The following is an 18,922-nucleotide window of genomic DNA, read 5'->3' on the forward strand; positions in this document are numbered from 1 at the left end:
GGTAACTTCTGCTTTATGTGTTTTAGTCCTGCTACCTTCAGAAATTTCAAAGACTGTATTCCAATCAACACTGTAAAAGCTTTATTTAAATCTACAAGTGCTATAAATGTATAAGTTTATTCAACCTATCTTTCCGCAAATAAATCATATGATCAGCATTGTTTTGCATGTTCATGCTTTTCTCAAGAACCCAAACAGATGTTCCCTGAGCTAGGCATCCACCAGTTTTTCTATTGTTCTGTAAATAATTCATGACAGCATTTTGCAACCATGACTTATTAAACTGCTGGTTCAGAAGTATTCACACTTGTTAGCACTGTCGTCTTTGGAATTAGAATTGTTACATCCATCTTGAAGTCTGTGGATGTTTTACGTCCATTATGCAGTATATCTTGCTTACCCCAAAAGAAATTTCTACCATTTGACTATAAATTTTTATTTATTTATGTGTCACAATCATGTATAATGAGTCAAGAGCTACAGTAACAAAAGGCAAGAAATAAATGAACAATAATTTAGAGTCAAATGGTGGAAATTTCTTCCAAAAGTTCTGTAAGACTGTGGCTCTCCATGGTGGAATAATTTTGTTGTAGCTGGCTTTCCCAAGGATACCAATAATTATGAGGAAATGCCATCTGTTCAGATGTCTTATTCTGACTTAGATCTGTTTGTTTTCTGTCAAATTTGCATCACAGTATCATCTCTTCTATCTCGTTTTCATCCATCTCCTGTTCCAGTTCTATAACATTTTCTTCAGGTTTGTTTCCCTTGTTTCCCCTCTTATAGTTATTTCATCTTTCAGTATTTGTTTTTGGCATAAACAGATGTTTATTTCTTCTAGCATATGGTTCTTGGTTAATTGATATGCTGTTTTCAATTTCCTGATGCATGGTGGAAAGGCTTCTTTTTCAGACATGTTACAATATGTGTACCCACATCTTTAAATTATAATAGGCTTTAATATCATCTTTTTAGTATGTGAAAATGTGATAGTAACATTAAAAACCTCTTTCTGATGTTGCATTTTGCTAAATTTTACTAACTTGTTTCAGAGTGGTAGACTGATTACTAATAAAATTTTTCAAGTCTAAGTTATATGCTAATAATAGAAAAAAGATACACAATGTCACCAACTTGTGGTCTCTCTATAATCGTCTCAGTATGAGTCTTTTAAGAAATTTCTTCAACTTATAGATTTACTTTTCCTTTTTCATTTCTTACAATATCATGAAAAGTTTCTTCTTCTTTGCAGTTATTCTCATTTCATCACAATTTTTTCATTAGTTTGTCCTTTTGCTTTTGTATTAACTATCTGTTGCATATCATACACATATCAAAAACACTCTGGCAACTTCGTTCTGTTGTAGTTTTTGTTATGTAACACATGCATTAGGCGATGGAGTATTTGATCTTGTGATTTATTTGTGATACAGTCTAAATATAGCTATGTGTCTTGCTGCTCAGATGCTTCTGACTTACATACATAAATACCTTACATTGTGTAAAGCTTAGAAAAAGAACATTATTGCTGCAAAGTAAGTCGTTCCTAATATTAAAAAATAATTTATTTAGTGTGTCCCTAAAAGATGCATTTAGTGTCAGTAATAAAGACCACTAGTACTGTTTATATTGCTAAAATGATAAAGTGCTACTGCACTTTTTAAGTATTTCAGTTTACACTTAGTGGGTGTATCCCTTAGTGCCTTAGTGCCACTATAGTTGAGATAGCATGCACTAATTGATTTCATAGCTATTTTTGTCTTTCTTTTAGGACTGCTGTTAGAGTACAGTCAGCTGTAACATACTTTTTATACAAAAAGATGATGACAGCAAGCTGTGTAAATGTGATATCTACACAACAGGTAATGACACAGATTTAATTTTTTTCACCAATTTTCTTTCATTTAGTTTCTGTCAGACTTTCTCACATTCATACTTCATTTTTCACTTGAATTCTAATGAGATTTTGTAAGATTCATGTATCTGGTATGTTAGTAGTTCATAGTAGAATAAACTGAGATTTGATTTTGAAATGCTTACTAGTTTCTATCTGAAATGAATATAATCTTTTAGCTACTAAAAATCAAATGATAGCCTGATACATGTTTACTTATGGTGTGTAAGATTATTCTTCTGTTGTAGTAGTTCAGAGTCTTTTAGTACATTGCTTATACCTAGCTTTGACAATCAAATAAAATGTTTGAACTGTTGAAGAAAAATTGTATTCATGAAATTGTAAAATTCTCAAAGAGCAATTGGGTTGGTCAATACTTACTTCAGGACAGCAGTTCTAGCATTTGGAACCATAAATACCTTTTTCATTAGAGAGAGACATGATTTTTTGCTGTAAATTGCTTGAAAAGAGATTACACAATAATATTATTGCTTAATAATAATAATAATAGCAGCTATTAATAATAACATAAAAGTACATGAATGTTCCTAGCTTTTCTAAAGTCACTAAGGCCCTATGATATGAGAGACTCACCTGCAGTGTGCAGCAGAATCGAATAGAGCATATATCTATTAAGAAAGAACATACACCCTCCCCCCACCCCCACCACCCACCGCCACACACACACACACACACACCAACACACACACACACACACACACACAGAGAGAGAGAGAGAGAGAGAGAGAGAGAGACAGTAGGATGCTACTTGTCTTCCTCATTTACAAAAACTTTCAGACTATAATAAAATTTGCTATTTCTTTTCAGCATTTACTTCTGTAGTTTTTAACTTGTAGTCCTCTAACTTAAATCGTGATTTATTGCTAAGCTTCAAAGCCATTTAATATGGGATATTCTCGAACAAGCTGACTGTGACAAGGCAACATGCAGTCCAATCTAGGCCTTGTTTCATAAGCATGGATAAATGAATTTCCTTCAAAAAATTATGAGTATTTTAGCTTTCGTCCCATCAAAACTGATGATTTTTTTCTGTCAGTTGGACACTCTGAGAAGGTTTGGTTTTTCAGTGCCCCAAAAAATTATTTCATATCCAATAACTAATATGAAATATGCACAATAAACTAATTTCTTAACAGCTAAGTCAGTTATTGCCCAGTAAAATAAGCTGGTAACCTAGCCACAGGGAAGTGCCATAGTATTTACACCTGAGATGCAGGAAGGGGAGGTAACAATCACATACACTCCAATAGTCTTGTAAGGGGAGCATTGTGTCATGCCACATGTCTTTACCTACCACTGAATGAAGTGCCCATGTAGAATAAGAATGGAAACAGAATATACATTTTTAACATTGAAGAGCAATTGAACAGAATGGACAGTGTCTTGAAAGGAGGATATAAGATGAACATCAACAAAAGCAAAACGAGGATAATGGAATGTAGTCAAATTAAGTCAGGTGATGCTGAGGGAATTAGGTTAGGAAATGAGACACTTAAAGTAGTAAAGGAGTTATGCTATTTGGGGAGCAAAATAACTGATGATGGTCGAAGTAGAGAGGATATAACATGTAGACTGGCAATGGCAAGGGAAGTATTCCTGAAGAAGAGGAATTTGTTAACATCGAGTATAGATTTAAGTGTCAGGAAGTCGTTTCTGAAAGTATTTGTATGGAGTGTAGCCATGTATAGAGGTGAAACATGGACGATAAATAGTTTGGACAAGAAGAGAATAGAAGCTTTCGAAATGTGGTGCTACAGAAGAATGCTGAAGATTAGATGGATAGGTCATGTAACTAATGAGGAGGTATTGAATAGAATAGGGGAGAAGAGGAGTTTGTGGCACAACTTGACAAGAAGAAGGGACCGGTTGGTAGGGCATGTTCTGAGGCATCAAGGGATCACAAATTTAGCATTGGAGGGCAGCACGGAGGGTAAAAATCATAGAGGGAGACCAAGAGATGAATACACTAAGCAGATTCACAAGGATGTAGGTTGCAGTAAGTACTGGGAGATGAAGAAGCTTGCACAGGATAGAGTAGCATGGAGAGCTGCATCAAACCAGTCTCAGGACTGAAGACCACAACAACAACAACATTAGCTGCTCATGATGCTTAGTTGACAGTATCCATGAAACTACCTTCCCCAGTGATGTCATTGTTTTCCACAGAGATGACTGCTAATTTGTTATCTACAGTTTCAACCTCAGGTTATAATGCCAGACTCTTTGTTCAAATCTATACTCACTGATTTTATTATATTTTCAGTGTTCTTGTCTGTCACAGTATATCTCCTCCAGTGCTCATCACACACACTTTTTTGCCATGATAAACAGTGTTGCAAATGTTCTAATGTCACAAAACTAATAGCTGAGAATACGTATATGAAGGCAGATTGGTCATATGGTTAGTGATTTTTGAGGTACTGGATTTTATTCCTGGTGAGCATTTCAAATTTACCTTTGCTGGAAAGGTCTGTAGAAGATACCCTTAGCCTTCTGAGGTCAAGTCAAAAGCTACTTGAATAGAAAAGCAGCAAAACTGACATGCAACTCCTTGTAGTTTTGTATTGATGGCTTTCACAAGGAAAGTTACCACAATGTTTATTTATTAGCAGGAAAAGCTTTGGCTGTTATTTTTCAGTGAGATAGTTGATGTATTACAGCTATGGATCTTATTCTTTAAACATTAGAGAGCAGTTGCATAGCAGTTAAGTCTAAATGGTATGGCAGGGATAGGTACGGGAAACATTTTTTTGTACAATTTTGTTAGTAGAATAAATAGGAGAATGTTGGTGAACCTTAATTAATACCAAAAGTCTGGCTTTCCTTATCTCTAGGTATTTTTATTTTTTTCTGTCACTCAGGTAATAAATGATGGTTGGAAGTTTTCCTATTATAGTCATAGAGGAGAAATGACCACAAAATAAATGCACTATTCACAGAATGAAATGTTACCTGGCAGTATTGTTTGATGGTAGTCATCAGACACTGCCACATTTCAACATTTGAAGAGAGGAAATGGAAAATGTTCAACGTGCCCAAACTGATAGTAGTCAGGAGAACAAAAATGTGTCTCTGTTTGTACATATTGATTTGTGTCCAAAAAAATTGAGAAGCTTTTCTCATACCCCAGAATTATGCTGCTCATTGTATCACTTCAAAAAATAATGAGACAAATTAGAAAATAAATACACTCCTGGAAATTGAAATAAGAACACCGTGAATTCATTGTCCCAGGAAGGGGAAACTTTATTGACACATTCCTGGGGTCAGATACATCACATGATCACACTGACAGAACCACAGGCACATAGACACAGGCAACAGAGCATGCACAATGTCGGCACTAGTACAGTGTATATCCACCTTTCGCAGCAATGCAGGCTGCTATTCTCCCATGGAGACGATCGTAGAGATGCTGGATGTAGTCCTGTGGAACGGCTTGCCATGCCATTTCCACCTGGCACCTCAGTTGGACCAGCGTTCGTGCTGGACGTGCAGACCCCGTGAGACGATGCTTCATCCAGTCCCAAACATGCTCAATGGGGGACAGATCCGGAGATCTTGCTGGCCAGGGTAGTTGACTTACACCTTCTAGAGCACGTTGGGTGGCACGGGATACATGCGGACGTGCATTGTCCTGTTGGAACAGCAAGTTCCCTTGCCGGTCTAGGAATGGTAGAACGATGGGTTCGATGACGGTTTGGATGTACCGTGCACTATTCAGTGTCCCCTCGACGATCACCAGTGGTGTACGGCCAGTGTAGGAGATCGCTCCCCACACCATGATGCCGGGTGTTGGCCCTGTGTGCCTCGGTCGTATGCAGTACTGATTGTGGCGCTCACCTGCACGGCGCCAAACACGCATACGACCATCATTGGCACCAAGGCAGAAGCGACTCTCATCGCTGAAGACGACACGTCTCCATTCATCCCTCCATTCACACCTGTCGCGACACCACTGGAGGCGGGCTGCACGATGTTGGGGCGTGAGCGGAAGACGGCCTAACGGTGTGCGGGACCGTAGCCCAGCTTCATGGAGACGGTTGCGAATGGTCCTCGCCGATACCCCAGGAGCAACAGTGTCCCTAATTTGCTGGGAAGTGGCGGTGCGGTCCCCTACGGCACTGCGTAGGATCCTACGGTCTTGGCGTGCATCCGTGCGTCGCTGCGGTCCGGTCCCAGGTCGACGGGCACGTGCACCTTCCGCCGACCACTGGCGACAACATCGATGTACTGTGGAGACCTCACGCCCCACGTGTTGAGCAATTCGGCGGTATGTCCATCCGGCCTCCCGCATGCCCACTATACGCCCTCGCTCAAAGTCCGTCAACTGCACATACGGTTCACGTCCACGCTGTCGCGGCATGCTACCAGTGTTCAAGACTGCGATGAAGCTCCGTATGCCACGGTAAACTGGCTGACACTGACGGCGGCGGTGCACAAATGCTGCGCAGCTAGCGCCATTCGACGGCCAACACCGCGGTTCCTGGTGTGTCCGCTGTGCCGTGCGTGTGATCATTGCTTGTACAGCCCTCTCACAGTGTCCGGAGCAAGTATGGTGGTCTGACACACCGGTGTCAATGTGTTCTTTTTTCCATTTCCAGGAGTGTATTTTATGAAGAATGTTCTAAATGACATACAAGGACCCTAACTTGTTCTCAGTGCCAAAAAAAAGTTTTTGCAAGTTGATTGTTGCAAAGAGAAAAGCAGCGATTAGTCACTGTTAATAATACTATTTATGTACACAAATAGTGTCATTACCAGTTTTGAACTGACATGTTCATTTTCAGATGGCTGTTCACATTTATATTACATTTGTTATTGTTTGCATTTATTGTTGGTCATTTGTTTCCAACAGCTAATGTAAACAACAACAAATGCAATATAAATGTGAGAAGCTATCTGAAGCTGAACATATCAGTCTGAGACTGATAACTGCACTATTTGTATAGATAAACAGCATTAGTATTGACAGATGGTTGCTGTTTCCTACTCTGCAAGAATCAGCTTGTATTTTGTACACATACATGACCAAAATTGGCAATTTTTATAAAACAGCATGAATAAAGTTTTTGTTCCAAGCGCCATTAAGTCTGAAGCATTACATTTTATTTGTGATAATACAAGTACAGAAATACAGCATTAGGTTTTTAGCTAGTAGAACTGTACTCAACAAAAACCACTTCACATACGTTTTAAATTTCATAAATCCAGATGGAAGCACCATCTACTAACACACGTTTGAAAGATGTTTTCAATGTTTTGGCATTTGACTCAAATCTAGCGACATGCAACAGAGGACCAAGCACACAACAGCACTGAAAAATTGTTTTCTACATCTACATTTATACTCCGCAAGCCACCCAACGGTGTGTGGCGGAGAGCACTTTACGTGCCACTGTCATTACCTCCCTTTCCTGTTCCAGTCGTGTACGGTTCGCGGGAAGAACGACTGTCTGAAAGCCTCCATGCGCGCTCGAATCTCTCTAATTTTACATTCGTGATCTCCTCGGGAAGTATAAGTAGGGGGAAGCAATATATTCGATACCTCATCCAGAAACGCACCCTCTCGAAACCTGGCGAGCAAGCTACACCGCGATGCAGAGCGCCTCTCTTGCAGAGTCTGCCACTTGAGTTTGCTAAACATCTCTGTAATGCTATCACGGTTACCAAATAACCCTGTGACGAAACGCGCCGCTCTTCTTTGGATTTTCTCTATCTCCTCCGTCAACCCGATCTGGTACAGATCCCACACTGATGAGCAATACTCAAGTATAGGTCGAACGAGTGTTTTGTAAGCCACCTCCTTTGTTGATGGACTACATTTTCTAAGCACTCTCCCAATGAATCTCAACCTGGTACCCGCCTTACCAACAATTAATTTTATATGATCATTCCACTTCAAATCGTTCCGCATGCATACTCCCAGATATTTTACAGAAGTAACTGCTACCAGTGTTTGTTCCGCTAACATATAATCATACAATAAAGGATCCTTCTTTCTATGTATTCGCAATACATTACATTTGTCTATGTTAAGGATCAGTTGCCAATCCCTGCACCAAGTGCCTATCCACTGCAGATCTTCCTGCATTTCGCTACAATTTTCTAATGCTGCAACTTCTCTGTATACTACAGCATCATCCGCGAAAAGCCGCATGGAACTTCTGACGCTATCTACTAGGTCATTTATATATATTGTGAAAAGGAATGGTCCCATAACACTCCCCTGTGGCACGCCAGAGGTTACTTTAACGTCTGTAGACATCTCTCCATTGATAACAACATGCTGTGTTCTGTTTGCTAAAAACTCTTCAATCCAGCCACACAGCTGGTCTTATATTCCATAGGCTCTTACTTTGTTTATCAGGCGACAGTGCGGAACTGTATCGAATGCCTTCTGGAAGTCAAGGAAAAGTAGCATCTACCTGGGAGCCTGTATCTAATATTTTCTGGGTCTCACGAACAAATAATGCGAGTTGGGTCTCACACGATCGCTGTTTCCGGAATCCATGTTGATTCGTACATAGTAGATTCTGGGTTTCCAAAAACGACATGATACTCGAGCAAAAAACATGTTCTAAAATTCTACGACAGATCGACGTCAGAGATATAGGTCTATAGTTTTGCGCATCTGCTCGACGACCCTTCTTGAAGACTGGGACTACCTGTGCTCTTTTCCAATCATTTGGAACCCTCCGTTCCTCTAGTGACTTGCGGTACACGGCTGTTAGAAGGGGGGCAAGTTCTTTCGCGTACTCTGTGTAGAATCGAATTGGTATCCCGTCAGGTCCAGTGGACTTTCCTCTGTTGAGTGATTCCAGTTGCTTTTCTATTCCTTGGACACTTATTTCTATGTCAGCCATTTTTTCGCTTGTGCGAGGATTTAGAGAAAGAACTGCAGTGCGGTCTTCCTCTGTGAAACAGCTTTTGAAAAAGGTTTGTGAAGAAAGACAGGATATTCTCTATTTCCACTTTTCATTTATTCATGGGGTAGTGTGTATGAAAAATAAATAATGACTCATTTACTTTTAAAAACCAAACTGCATAGATGGAACTATTTTTCTCAGAGAATAAAATACTCTTGGACTTCAAGCCACATCAAGTGGTTAAAATTCCATGAGCTTTCAACCAAGCTTTCCTTGACCATAGTCATGTAGCACGACTGGTGCAGGTCTGCTGATGGCCCTTATATACACTCTAATTGCCAACTGTGATGTTGCTGGTGCTCATGGCAACACTGTGTATGGGCATTCATTGACTTCATGTTCATTGTTTCTGACTCAACCTCATGATTGGTGGATCTGATGCTGTGCTGAATTGCAGGCCATCTCTATTAATGGCATTGTCGGTGATATTTATTTCAGTGGCATCTTTAATTACATGGTCCCAGAAGCCATTAGTGTGACCAAAGACAAATTTTTCATCAGATTTGATCCAGTATCATTTTCTAGAACATGATCAGCTAAATCAGATTGTCAGAGTAACATACTGCAAGACAGTGCACTTCTCTGTTGGGTGATGATGGCTGATGGCATACAAGTACAGATCAGTGTGTGTGTTTGTGCGTGCGTGTGTGTATGTGTGTGTGTGTGTGGGAGGGGGGGGGGGGCATGTGGGGGCATGTGTGTGCATGTGGTTTTTTTGTGTGTATGCTCTGGTCAAGGCACCCATTTCATTAATGGTCAATGAGGACATCAAGGAAATGCAGTGCATCATCTTTTTCTACTTCCATAATGAACTGGGTGTTATTGTTAATATTGAGATGGTCCATGAACTTGTCAAGTTTTTCATGTCCATGGGGCCAAATGATGATTTTGTAGTCAATCTATCAGACATGACAGTATGCTGGAAATTCTCCATGAAGAGGTTCACAACATCTGGAGGTGATGGGCTTCCCGTCAGAATGCCACCCATCTGCTCATAATTCTGGCCATTGCACAGAAAATAATATGATGTAAGAGTGTGCATTAATAGACTGACCATATCACTTTCAAAGAACTGGGATACTAGGCACATTTTTAAGCAGTGCCACCACTTCAGTACTGATCATTATGGTACCCTCACTAAGTTGAAGGTGGTTAATTTGGCTGATAAAATCACTTGAGTTCTTAATACAATGTTCATTGTGACCCACATGTGGAGCAAGGAGATTGGCTAAGTACTTTATTAGTTTGTATTTCAGTCAATGTATCTTTATGGACCTTCCGTAAATCATAGACAGTAATTGGTCTAGGGGTCTGAGAGAGAAGTTTTTGAACCACACTATCTTCTATCAAAGAGCACTTAAGAACCTCAGTTGTCTTTTTTCTTATTCTCGCTGTTAGATCAGGTGGGAGCTTCTGGTAAATTACAGATACTCACATAGTAGTTCACATAATCTATAGTTATGGCTGTGTTGCCCTATCCATAATTACAGCAGTATTGCCATTGTCACAAGGGAGAAGCACTAACTGGCTCAACAGACATTAAAAACTTGATGAGTTTTTGAGGTTCCTCAGCAGTATTAAGCATAACATCATCTTCACCATGGAAGTAGAAAAAGGCAATGCACTGGTCTTCTTTGGTGTCCTTGGCCACCACAAACAAATGCATGCTATCAGCCATCATCACATGGCACAGAGCACACTATGTTATTAAATTGGTTCATCATACAAGATTGATATCAGACTCCAGTAATCTTCCCCATGGACTGAGACATCTGAGCAAGGTCTTAAGGAACAATGGACACATTGTCCACCAAATACATGAAGTAATCTCAAGAATGACTCACAATAAGACCATCAAGGAGGAGCAGGAAAATAAACTCACTTTTTTGCCATTCTGTGGCTCCATGTCTCAGGCAAGATGAGTTGCCTGGTGAAAAGTCAATAAATCAAACTGATCTTCACTCCTCCAACAAAAATACAGCAATTACTCAGACCAGTTAAAGATGTGGCACCTGGAGGTCTACAAGATACCTTGTGAGTGTGGCCAATCTGGTGTCTCACAAACAGTCCACATTTTACAACAATGCAAGAAGTAGTATGAGAGATTATATTACCTATTCTACCCACAAAAATCTGTTGTAACTGAGCATACCATAGAAAATGGTTACTGGATCAAATTTAATGAAAATTCACCCATGGCTTGCATTAACAGCTTCTGGGATTGTGCAATTAAAGAAGCCATTGAAATAAAAATCACCAATATCACCCTCTGTAGAGATGATAGGCTACAGCTCATTGCACTGTGGGATTCTGAAATTCCAAGGCTAAAGCAGACATATCAAATGGAGAGTCAACATTATCCCATAAATGCTGATGCCATGCACACAAATGACATCACAGCAGGCAGCTAGAGGATATCGGGGCATACCACCAGCCTGTCTGCAGTCATTCCACTTGACAGTGGCCAAGGAGTCCTTGATCAAATGTTCATGTCATTTCAACTGTTTTAAATGGCTGGAAACCTGAGAACATTTTATTCAGTATTGTAATATTGAGACTCGACATTATAAAATCTATCTCACAGTTTATTTGCTAGCCTGAAAGACCAGATATTTGTGACAAAAGCTGTGTTATTTTCAGAGATGTTTTTATTTGTGTTGTTCATAATATCTGTTTCACCAATGAAATATTTACTGTGTGCATTTTCCTTGTTCTGCTTCAATCAGCATTGTGCCCATCCTTCCATAATTTGCAAACTGTTAACTTACTTAATTTTGCTTGCCAATAGTTGCTTGCACCTTTAGTTGCCTTTACTGCTAGCGCCAACATACCTTTTTAATTTCCATTGTCAGTAAAATTAATGATGTTAACAGCAAATTTTTAAGGCTAACCTCAAAGGTATTTTCCACAATCACTTTCCATGATCATTTTTCACACTCATACTGTGAGGTAATAAATTGTGCTATAGTGAATTGAAAGGTGCTTGTACCTACTCACATGACCAGGTTAATTCCTCCTATGGACAAGTTACCTCTTCACCTTGCCAATTAATACCTTATTTAGAAATGTCATTGCCTAAAAAAGCTGTTAAACTCTTCACCAAGCAATCCACATGATGAAGTTTTATAGCTCAAATTATGGGTTGTAATTGAGTCAACTACTTCACTTATGATCTGTCACCCTGATGGTCTTTGTGATAACTTTTACCTTGATTATTTTCTGTTGGTCACCTCATAGTTTCTTGAAACTTTGGACCTGCTATGGGTTAAGGGCTATAAGAGAGCTCATATTTATGCCAACTTACTGCAAGAGGACTTAATTGCTTTTGGAAGAACTCTTCTGTATTTTGTTGCACTTATGTAACAATTGCTACATTTGGTGAACCGATCTCTAATTAATCAGAACACGTCATCAAAGTGAATCTCAGAATGGAACAGAAGTGAATGACATTTCTCTTCAGCTTCTTTCTACTATTTCTCAGCATTATAACTGTAGACAGCACCTCTTATTCTCTGCCTTCCATAACACTACCAGGCCCTAACACCAAAGCATAAGCAAGCCTTTCACAGCAGGAAGAGACACCCAATTACCATTGTACATTGGTGATATTTTGTGCCCATTTGTCTTGCTCTGACTCTGTACATTTATCAAACCAGTGCATACACAGTGGAAAGTTCTCTACATTCTCACTACTTAAACAACATTTTTACATGAACGTCTCTCATCTGATTGTGAGGAAGAGGTGTTACACCACAGATCACCCACTAATATGAAAGCCGGCCAGAGTGGCCGAGCAGTTCTAGGCACTACAGTCTGGAACCGCGCGACTGCTACAGTCGCAGGTTCGAATCCTGCCTCGGGCATGGATGTGTGTGATGTCCTTAGGTTAGTTAGGTTTAAGTAGGTCTAAGTTCTAGGGGACTGATGACCTCAGACGTTAAGTCCCATAGTGCTCAGAGCCATTTGTACCATTTTGAATATGAAAGAGTCATGTAGAATAACTAGTCAGCCTTTGTGGCTGAGTGGTTCTAGGCACTTCATCCTGGAACTGTGCTGCTGCTATGACTGCAGGTTCGAATCCTGCCTCGCGTATGAATGTGTGTGGTTTCCTTACGTTAGTTAGGTTTAAGTGGTTCTAAGTCTAAAGGACTGATGACCTCATATGTTAAGTCCCATAGTGCTTAGAACCATTTGAACCATTTGAATAACTTACTTAACTAATTACAATCCTTTTATAACATTTAACTTTTTTGTTAAATTTTTATTGTGATCAACATTACGGTTTTTTAAGACCAAGCTCTATTTTATCCCTTCATAATACAAAATTTGCTTGTGTGTATTTCTTACTTAATTCTTATCGGCTTATGATTACTAAGTTCTGCAACAAGTGAATTTCACTTCTGGTTTTGTATTTAGCACATATTTATGCTTACTAGTTTAAAAGATAAAATGTTTTTTTTTTCATGATCTCAATTCTTTTTCTTCCCTCATTTTCTTAAATTACTGTTGCTGTTCAGCTACTTCACAGTTACATTGTTAGATTTTCATAGCTGAAGAAAACCTGCAAGAACTTCATTTGACCAGGCTCAATCAATATTTCATTACTTTTACTCAAAGTTAATTTACATCTCACTGTTTGCAGATCATTATGACAGTATAACACTCTGCAATTTTTTGAGATAGAAAAAGGTTTACCATATTTTACAAACTATAAGACACTTTTTTCTTTGAAAAATAGCCTCCAAAATTCAGGTGTCTCTTATACTCGGGAATAATATAAAAGGTTACAGTATTTGATTTAAAATCCTACCAGCCTTAAAAATGGGCATATATATAAAGTCGCAAAAAAACCGGTCTCTATCTGGCAACACTGGATTCAACTGATGGCAGCAGTGCACTTATGCAACAAGCCTGAGTTCCAGGGATTCACTAGCTTGCTATACTATGTCTCCCTCCTGCCCCATCATCACAAACCCAGATCACTGTGTAGCCTATGATGCATCATTGTAGTCTACGATGCCAGTGAACTTGAACTGAAATTGATCTGTGTTATCGAAAACACTACAATATTTGTGGTAGTAGCTGTTTTGATGATGGAAAAAATAAAAGGTATTCATATTACGTGGACTATAAATTGAAAGTAATAACATATGCAGAAGAACTTGAAAACAGAGCAGCTGCATGGCATTTTGGATCTCTACCAGTAGCAGGAAAAAAAATGTGACTAGCAGGCTAATAAAGAAGAACTTAAGAAAATGAGGAAGGCTGAATGTGCAAATACCATAGAGGACTGAATGGAAAATGGCCAAAACTGGAAGATGACATACTGAAATGGATTCAAGGACACCATCAGAATGGCACTGGAATTAAACAAAAATGATTCAGACACATGCTCGTTAGTTAGCACTCCAGTGTAACTTAACAGACTTAAAGGGTGGAGCTGGTTGGTAGTAGAGGTTTATGAAGCATCATGGATTTATCAAGTGAACCAAAATCAAAATGTCTCAGAAAATGCCACAAGAATATGATGAGAAAATATTATCTTTCCATTGCTTTATAATTCAACATCGAAAGAAAACCAGTGTGGAAGTAAGCCAAATGGTGAACATGGATGAAATTCATCAGACATTTAATGTACTGAGTAACAGAACTGTCACCATAAAAGGTGCTAAAACTGTAACTGTAAAAAAAGGTACTACACTGTTGTCCATTCGTGTTGTGCAGATGATACTAAACATAATCCAATGATCATTTTCAAGTGCAAAACAATAGCAAAAACTTCAGAAATACTGCCAGGTGTTGTTGTTCACATACATGACAAAGTCTGGATGGATGAGGCTGGCATGAAACTATGGCTTAACAGAATGTGAGAGGGAAGGAAAGGTGCTTTATTGAGGAAGAGTTCTCTTCTGCAGTCACTTGAAAAAATCTCTGAAAGGGAAACTGATATGGGGAAATACAGAGTTTGCTGTTATTCTGGAAGGACTGCAACCTCCTGATATCTTAATAAATAAATCATTTAAAGTGTGCAAGAGAGAGGAATGGAACAGATGGATGAAAGATGAAACCCAACATGAATTCATGCCAAAAGAAGCTTTAAAATGACCTACAATCAAACAAGTGTGGCAGTGGATAAAACAGACATGGTCTAGAGTGAAAGAAGACATTATTATTAAATTTTTCAAGAAGTGTAGCATAATTAATGCTTTCAATGACAGTGAAGACCATCTTATATATGAAGAGGGCAATTATGATGACAAAGAGGAAGGGTAAGAAGAAGAAGAAAGGTCATATGATGATTTTCAGGGATCCTAAAGATTAGTTCAGTTTTATAAACTAAGAATTTGTTAGTCTAGTTTTGCAGTGTAATAATAAAATTGGTAAAAATGTTATTTAAAAAAAATAGCTTAAAAATAAAGGTGCACTTATATTTTGTAGAGTGTTACAATCCACAAATGTTTCTAATAACCATAAGGAGTTACATCCTGATATTTTCCTCTGCCCAACTTTTCATGATTTCAGATCTCAGATTTGTACTAAGTCAACATGAACAGAAATGGATATTAAAAGATATGAATATAGAAACTGTTCTTGGAAGAACAGATACCGTTGATGACCGTACAGCTTCTCTAGAATAAATGATAATTAATTGAAACCCTCAGCTGCTGACAGGTGATGTTGATATAAATTGATGGGGACAGCTGATAATGTGTGCCCCGGGATCTCCTGCTTACATGGCAGAGACTCTATTGATCTGAGCCACCGAGGACTCAGATGAATAGTGTGACTGCAGAGACTTATCCCTTGCATGCTTCCCGTGAGACCCACATTCCCAACTGTCCAGAATCTACATACATAATGTTCCTAATAGATAGTTTGCCCATCCACTCGTTACTTGTGCCCACTTAAGTTGATGATTCCCATAAGAGTTCGGGCAACCTGTGCGCACTCGCACAGATGAAAGTTAATGGCCGGGTAGCCATTTAACGACACTACTGGCCATTAGAATTGCTACACCAAGAAGAAATGCAGATGATAAACAGGTATTCATTGGATTAATATATTATACTAGAAATGACATGTGATTGCATTTTCACACAATTTGTGTGCATAGATCCTGAGAAATCAGTACCCAGAACCATAGATCCTGAGAAATCAGTACCCAGAACAACCACCTCTGGCCATAATAACGGCCTTGATATTCCTGGGCATTGAATCAAACAGAGCTTGGATGGCATGTACAGGTACAGCTGCCCATGCATCTTTAACATGATACCACAGTTCATCAAGAGTAGTGAGTGGCGTATTGTGATGAGCCAGTTGCTAGGCCACCATTGACCAGACTTTTCAGTTGGTGAGAGATCTGGAGAATGTGCTGGCCAGGGCAACAGTCGAACATTTTCTGTATCCAGAAAGGCCCATACAGGACCTGCAACATATGGTCGTGCATTATCCTGTTGAAATGTAGCGTTTCACAGGGATAGAATGAAGGGTAGAGCCATACATCTGAAATGTAACGTCCACTGTTCAAAGTGCCGTCAATGCAAACAAGAGGTGACCGAGACGTGTAACAAAGGCACCCCATACCATCACGCCAGGTGATACGCAAGTATGGCGATGACGAATACACGCTTCCAATATGCGTTCTCCATGATGTTGCCAAACACGGATGCAGCCATCATGATGCTGTAAACAGAACCTGGATTCATCCGAAAAAATGACGTTCTGCCATTCGTGCACCCAGGTTCATCGTTGAGTACACCATCGCAGCCGCTCCCGTCTGTGATACAGCATCAAGGGTAACCGCAGCCATGGTCTCCAAGCTGATAGTCCATGCTGCTGCAAACATTGTCGAACTGTTCATGCAGATGTTGGTTGTCTTGCAAACGTCCCCATCTGTTGACTCAGGGATCAAGACGTGGCTGCACGATCCATTACATCCATGTGGATAAGAGCCTGCCATCTCGACTGCTAGTGCTACGAGACCATTGGGATCCAGCACGGCATTCTGTATTACCCTCCTGAACCCACCAATTCCATATTCTGCTAACAGTCGTTGGATCTCGACCAACGCGAGCAGCACCGTCGCGATACGATAAACCGCAATCACGATAGGCTACAACCCGACCTTTATCAAAGTTGGAAACATGATGGCACCCATTTCTCCTCCTTACACAAGGCATCACAACAATGTTGCACCAGGAAACGCTGGTCAACTGATGTTTGTGTATGAGAAATTGGTTGGAAACTTTCCTCATGTCAGCACGTTGTAGGTGTCGCCACCGGCGCCAACCTTGTGTGAATGCTCTGAAAAGCTAATGATTTGCATATCACAGCATCTTTTTCCTGTCAGTTAAATTTCGCATCTGTAGCGCTTCATCTTCATGGTGTAACAATTTTAATGGCAAGTAGTGTATAAATGAAGATAGTAACTGTTCTTAAAAGAACAGATACCATTGATGACCATGCAGCTTCTCTAGAATAAATGATAATTAAATGAAACCCTCAGCTGCTGACAGGCGTTGTTGACATACCTTGATGGGGACAGCTGAAAATGAGTGCCCCAACCGGGACTCAAACCCAGGATCTCCTGCTTACATGGTAGACACTCTATCCATCTGAGCCACCGAGGACACAGATGAACAGTGTGACTGCAGGGACTTATCCCTTGGACGCTTCCCGTGAGACCCACATTCCCAACTGTCCACAATCTACATACACACCCGCATGGCACCATCCTATGCTAACCTATTCATGGGCCATCTAGAAGAATCCTTCCTAAAAACACAAAATCCTAAACTGCTCACCTGGTTCACATTCATTGATGACATCTTTGCTATCTGAATTGAAGGTGAGGACACCTTATTCACGTTCCTCCAGAACCTCGACAAGTTCTCCCCCATTTGCTTCACCTGGTCCTACTCAACCCAACAAGCCACCTTCGTAGATGTTGACCTCCACCTCAGAGATGGCTACATCAGTACCTCTGTCCATATCAAACCTACTAACCACCAGCAATACCTCCACTTTGACAGCCACCACTCGTTTCATACCAAGAAGTCCCATCCGTACAGCCTAGCCCCCCGTGGTCATCACATCTGCAGTGATGAGCAGTCCCTCTCTAAATATACTGAGGGTCTCACTGGAGCTTTCACTGACCATAATTATCCTCCCATCCTTGTACAATAGCAAATCTCCCATGCCTTACCTTTCCAGTCTCCCACCACATCTCAAAGTCCCACAGTCCAGCCACAGAGGAGCATTCCCCTCGTAACTCAGTACCATCCGGGACTGGAGCAACTGAATTCCATTCTCCGCCAGGGTTTCGATTACTTCTCGTCATGCCCTGAAATGAGAAATGTCCTACCCACTATCCTTCCCACCCTCCTACCGTGGACGATGGTTCAATGCCGCGTCCAGCCATCCTGATTTAGGTTTTCCGTGATTTCCCTAAATCACTCCAGGCAGATGCCAGGATGATTCTTTTGAAAGAGCATGGCCCACTTCCTTCCCTGATCTTCCCAAATCGGATGAGACCGATGACCTCGCTGTCTGGTCTGCTCCCCCAAACAACCCAACCCACCTCCTACCGTGGGATTCCGCCATCCACCGAACCTCCACAATATACTCATCCATCTTTACACAACCCCTGCTCCCAATCCCTTACCTCATGGCTCATACCCCTGTAATAGATCTAGATGCAAGACTGGTCCCATACATCCTCCTATCACCACCTACTCCAGTCTGGTCACTAACATCACCTATCCCATCAAAGGCAAGGCTATGCATTCTATGTAGGCATGTCAACCAACAAGCTGCCTGTCCACATGAATGGCCACCGACAAACTGTGGCCAAGAAACCACTGGACCACCCTGTAGCTGAACATGCTGCCAATCATGATACCCCTCATCTCAATGGGTGCTTCACAGCCTGTGCCATGTGGATCCTTCCCACCAACACCAGCTTTTCTGAATTTTACAGGTGGGAATTTTCCTGCAATACATCCTAGGTTACCATAACCCTCCTGGCCTCAATTTTCGTTAGTCACTGTCCTCACCCATCCAGCCTCCTCCCTGT

At 40.4% G+C, this 18,922-nt stretch overlaps 1 protein-coding gene across 1 annotated transcript in view; it reads left to right on the top strand.

The window, feature by feature from the left end:
* Positions 1 to 18,922, top strand: part of LOC126236346 (ATP-binding cassette sub-family C member 12-like) — a 535,156-nt gene that overhangs the window by 99,972 nt on the left and 416,262 nt on the right. The window contains exon 7 of the mRNA XM_049945576.1: positions 1,772 to 1,862. Within this exon, the coding sequence (XP_049801533.1) occupies positions 1,772 to 1,862 (91 nt within the window). The remainder of the gene's footprint in view (positions 1 to 1,771; positions 1,863 to 18,922) is intronic.

Source organism: Schistocerca nitens, chromosome 2, assembly GCF_023898315.1.
Source record: "Schistocerca nitens isolate TAMUIC-IGC-003100 chromosome 2, iqSchNite1.1, whole genome shotgun sequence".
NCBI classification, from domain to species: Eukaryota; Metazoa; Arthropoda; class Insecta; order Orthoptera; family Acrididae; genus Schistocerca; species Schistocerca nitens.